The 5,481-nt window shown below is 41.7% G+C and overlaps 1 protein-coding gene across 2 annotated transcripts in view; it reads right to left on the bottom strand.

The window, feature by feature from the left end:
• Nucleotides 1-689: 689 nt before the first annotated feature.
• pcp4b (Purkinje cell protein 4b) overlaps nt 690-5,481 on the bottom strand; it is a 176,043-nt gene continuing 171,251 nt past the window's right edge. For both annotated transcript variants that reach the window (XM_034168079.1, XM_034168078.1), the window contains one exon: nt 690-1,087. In XM_034168079.1, coding sequence (XP_034023970.1) covers nt 957-1,087 — 131 coding nt within the window. In that variant the 3' untranslated portion in view covers nt 690-956. The remainder of the gene's footprint in view (nt 1,088-5,481) is intronic.

The raw sequence follows: 5,481 nt of genomic DNA, 5'->3' as shown, positions 1-5,481 counted from the left end.
TTGACTATTAAATTTTATTCTTTTAAGTTGATAGTTAAGCTGACCTAAAGTTAGCATAGCTGAATTTAGTGTAAGGTAATTGGTCTGCTAATGGTTTCAAAGTTAACTGAGAAGCTAATCCGCTAACAAAAAGTTAGCTTTGCTAATTAGCTGAACTGTGCCCACAAACTGTTGGAAACTCTGAGTTGCGCTTATGTTAATCTGTGCACTCGTTTGAGTAGGGTAGAAAACGTGGCTCTTCATTAATCAGATCATCTGGGAAACAATAAATATTAATTGAAGCTTATTTTGTACAAGATTTGATTTATAGTTTGTCATCAGAATCTAAATTAAACTGCTGTTCCTACAGAATATACATCTGACATTTTATTTACGTCAAGGTGTTCTCCGTTCTAAGTGTGTGCATTCATGCGCTACACACGTTCCACACAGTCTTTTATGAGTGAATGTACATCATTACACAGTTTGATAGTACCATGCAAATGAGAAAGATGCTTCTGGGTGAAATGTTCAGGATGGGATGCTCCAGGCTAACAAACCTTCACTGTAACATCTGCTTTTGTTCCATCTACCAATAAACTACATACGCCAGGTGCTTTGGGAAACAGAATCCCTGGCTGCAAAGGAAAAAAAATAGTGCAAGTAAAAAAAAAACAAGCATATTCCAACACAAACACCAGCAGACCTCATGACAGTTGCAACAAACAGCTGGACAAAGAGTCTTCCTATTTCTTGACACAGCAGTCAACAATAGTAAATATAATAGAGTATGTGTTGAAACTTCACAGACATGTTACATGATTAAGAGGCTATTTCATTCTGTATCCCCACCCACCACCACGTCACAACCCTTTCAGTTCCAACAGGTATGTATTTTTTTCACATGCAAATGTCACACCGCCGTCACTGTGCCGTCAATCCATCTGCAACACAGTGGCTGCACAGCGTTCTGCTCACTAGGACTTCTCATCATGCTTCTTCTTCTGGAACTTCCTGAACTGAGACTGGATTGTGACAGCCGCCTTCTCGGTTTCTGGGTCGTCCATGTCAATGTCAAAGTCCTCCGGGACATCTGTCTTAGTTGCTTCTGGAAGAGGACAGGAAATAACCTACATGAGTGACACGAATGTTTTTCTGATTGACATGTCTGAGTTCATTGAAGGATATGGTTTAAATTTTAGCAAATGATCTGACATGATGCTATTAAGACGCAAATTCTTAGGGATACACTGATGCTGCTGCTAGCAGAGGTGGACGAAGTCACTGTCAAGTCATTCTCAAATCATCAAACTGCAAGTCCCAAGTTAAGTCTCAAGTCAGCTTGCAAACACTTGGTGGTCATTATGACTTGAGACTTGACTTGGGACTTGCTGGTTCATGACTGAGAGTGACTTTATGGTGACTTCGTCCCATCTCTGGTTGCTAGTATTGGGTATTCAGTTTGGATAAAGCTTTAAGTGTACTCGCATCATCATCATACTAAATGCTAAATGCATACATAAAGCAGTTTATCATCTTCGCATGTAGAGTGGTGACCAAGTGGTTAGTGCACTTTTTTACAGAGCAGAAGATTCCCAGTTCAAGACCAACCCTGCCCACTGTCCATGTAATGTGGAATTGTGTCAAGAGAGCATAAACAAAACAAAAACATGCTAACTGCACATGCAGATCTGTTTTTCATCTGTTGTGGTGAAAAAAGGCTGAAGCAATATACAGTCTTTGCCTTGCATAAATGCCAGACTTTTTTTCTTTAAATTGGTGATATTTTGGAGAATTCTACTATACAGGATAACCAAAATATACATGCACAAGTTTTCAGAATCAGTCTTTTTTGGTGTATGAGTATTCAATCATTTACTGAAACCGCTAATTCCCATTCATGGTCACAGGGGGTTTTAAAGGTCACAGCAGGATTGGAGCCTGTGTCAGTGGGTGAGAGGTGGGCACATCCTCCACAGGCCACCAGTAGACACACATAGACAGACAAACACGCACACTGTCGCTCACACCTACAGTCAACTTAAAGTTTTCAATTCACCTAACCTGCATGTCTTTGAAAGTGTGAAAACCCGGTGCACCCCAGGGGGAACCATGTAAACATGGGAGAACATGCAAACTCCACAAAGGAAGGCTCAGGTCGGAAGCCAAACTAGGGTCTTCTTGCTGTGAAGCAATAGTGCCTAACCAACCTAAGCCACCATGCTGTCCCAAATCAATCCCATTGCTACATATTATCTGACCAAGAGGTGCTGCATATGGAGAAAAAGGCACAGTGGCTTAGTGACTCGCACTGTTGCCTCAAAGCAAGAACATCATTGGATTGCTTCCCACCTATTCCTTTCTGTGTGGAGTTTGCATGTTCTCCCATGTCTGATTGGATTTCTGCCAGGCACTCCAGTTTCCTTCCACAATCAAAAACAGGTTTATTTAGGGTCTTCTCCTTTCTCTGTCTGTGACCAAGGCAGCCTCTCTACATCTGCAGTAGGTCCCCTGGAATCGGACTGTGCCTGCCCACTGCTCGTAGTGGTTGGATTGTGTCTAAGTGTAATTAGGATGGGTTATCCCTCTGGGATTTGAAGAGGGCAAATTTCAATATATGTATGTACACTGACAATAGTTCACCACAGTCTCGTTTGAACCCTGCATGATATCACTCGATTTGACCACTTACGGGAACCTGCGCTCCGTTGTGCAATATATACACAGCATAACTTCACACTGATTAATTGTGTACTGCTTTGTTTTCGTCTGTAATCACCGTAGCAGTTCGTGAAAAGTGTTTTTTTTTTCTTCAGTTCCCAGTGGAGAAGAAAAGACGAGGCAAATGGGAGATGATGTGTCGGTAAGTGTTAACCTACACAGCTGACCAGAGTAGCGCCATTCTCTCTCCTGCAAAACTGACTTGACATGTTTGTACTCTGGCTCATAAACAAACTGCAACACAAGTCCACTTTCCACTGCATCATCTCTTTTTCTTTACATTTTCACTTTGTTTGTGTGTAATTTGCCCAAAAACCCATTGAAATGCTGTGGTGGTCCCCCGGAAGTAGAGAAATCACATCACATACGTCATTTTACCCCTTTAGTGCCCGCCCTCAAACGACACTGCGCTGCCCAATAAAGACTCTTCTTCATCTTCTTGAAAACAACAGTGGATCCAAAACAGAACCCTGAGGTACTCTACTTCTCTGATAATTCAGTTGCAGTGTCCTTATAAAGAACACAGTGCTGTTAGTAAGTCCCTTTGGCTGCTCCCTTGTTTTCACTCGGGGTCACCACAGCAGATTCAAGGTAGATCTGCATGTTGAATTGGCACGTTTTACAATAGAGGCCCTTCCTGATGCAACACCACACTGTATGAAGAAATGTAGCAGGGGTGGGGTTTGAACCATAAACCTTCCACACCGAAACCAAGCACAGTAACACTTGGCCACCACCCTGGGCTTTTTAAATGCAATGGACAAATTCATTTTAGACTTGTGCTCAAAGGTTTATATACCCTGGCAGAATTTTGATTTTTAGACATTTTCCACAGAATATGAATGACAACACACACACACACACACACACACCACACACACACACACACACACACACACACACACACACACACACACACACACACACACACACACACACACACACACACACACACACACACACACACACACAAATTCACTCGTGGTTGTGTGAAGCCATTTATTGTCAAACAACTGTGTTGACTCTTTTTAAATCATAATGACAACAGAAACTACTCAAATGACCCCGTTAAAAAGTTTACATACCCCAGTTTGCTACCCCCAAGGGGGGAATACTGTGTATTGCCCCCTTTAACATGAATGATGGCTTGGGGTCTTTTGCAGTAGATGTGGAAAAGGCTCTTTATTTTCTCTGATGGCAAAGCTGCCCATTCTTCTTGGCAAAAAGCCTCCAGTTCCTGTAAATTCCTAGGCTGTCATGCAAGAACTGCATGTTTGAGCTTTCCCCAGAGTGGCTTAATGGTATTGAGGTCAGGAGACTGAAATGGCTACTCCAGAACCTTCACTTTATACTGCTATAGCCAATGACAGGTCAAATTGGCCTTGTGTTTTGAATCATTGTCATGTCCAGGTACATCCTATGTGCAATGTCCTGGCTGATAAGTGTAAATTTTCATCCAGTATTTTCTGATAACATGCTGCATTCACCCTGCCATCACTTTTGACCAAGTTTCCTGTGCCTTTGTAGCTCACACATCCCAAAACATCAACAATGGTTGTGGCCAAAAAATTAAATTTTGGTCTCATCACTCCAAATGACTTCATTCTCTGTGCTGTTTGGCGTTTTGTAAGCGGGATACTTTGTGGCATTTGTGTATAATGGCTTTCTTCTGGTGATTTGACCATGCAGCCCATTTTTCTTCAAGTGTCTCCTTATTGTGCATCTTGAAACAGCCACACCACTTTGTTTCAGAGAGTCCTGTATTTCAGCTGAAGTTATTTGTGGGGTTTTCTTTTGCATCCCAAACAATTTTCTTGGCAGTTGTTGCTGAAATTTTTGTTGGTCTACCTGATCGTGGTTTGGTTCCAACAGAATCCCTCATTTTCTATTTCTTAATTGGAGTTTCAACACTACTGAAGGGCATTCTCAGTCCCTTGGATATCTTTTTATATTCCTTTCCTGTTTTATGCAGTTCAGGTACCTTTTCGTTGACAACTGGTTTGCTTTCCCTGTGACTCAGAAACCAGAAATGTCAGTGCAGCACTGGATGAAAGATGCAAGGGTCTGTCAGGAGCCTAGAAACTCACTGAGCTTTTATACACACACTGATTACAGGCAAACCGATTACACGTGAGGATGCTTACCTTTTGTAGCCATTCAAACCCGTTTGTGTCAACTTCTGTGCATGTTATCAGGCCAAAATCACCAGGGTATGTAAACTTTTGATCAGACTCATTTTGTTAGATTCTGTTGTCATTATGATTTTAAAAGCATAAACAATAAATGGCTTCACACAACCACTAACCATGAGTGAAATAAATGTTTGAATGTTATCATTCATGTTCTCTGAAAAATGGCCCAAAAAAAAATCTGCAAGGGTATGTAAACTTTTGAGCACAACTGTATGTATGTACAATGAAAATAAAGGCTCTTCTTCATCTTCTTGAAAACAACAGTGAACCCAAAAAAGAACCCTGAGGTACTCCACTTCTCTGAGAATTCAATTGCAGTTGCAGTTGCTGTGTTGTTATAAAGACAGCCCAGTCTCACGTTTTTTTCTCCCATGACGAAATTAATCAAATTTTCGTGACTGAGCTTTTTTAACTCTATTCCTAACCCTACTCCCACCCCCAACCCTAACCTTAACCATAACCTAATCTTACTCCTTCCCCCCACCCTAACCATAACCACCCCCAACCCCCCCGCTTCACTTTTAATTTCGTGTAGCCAACACGGAATGAATGAGAATGAATTCGTGCTGCCGTGACGAAATGAGGCGCT

This window comes from Thalassophryne amazonica, chromosome 4, assembly GCF_902500255.1.
Source record: "Thalassophryne amazonica chromosome 4, fThaAma1.1, whole genome shotgun sequence".
Classification (NCBI taxonomy): Eukaryota; Metazoa; Chordata; class Actinopteri; order Batrachoidiformes; family Batrachoididae; genus Thalassophryne; species Thalassophryne amazonica.
This window is presented reverse-complemented; position numbering and strand designations above follow the sequence as displayed.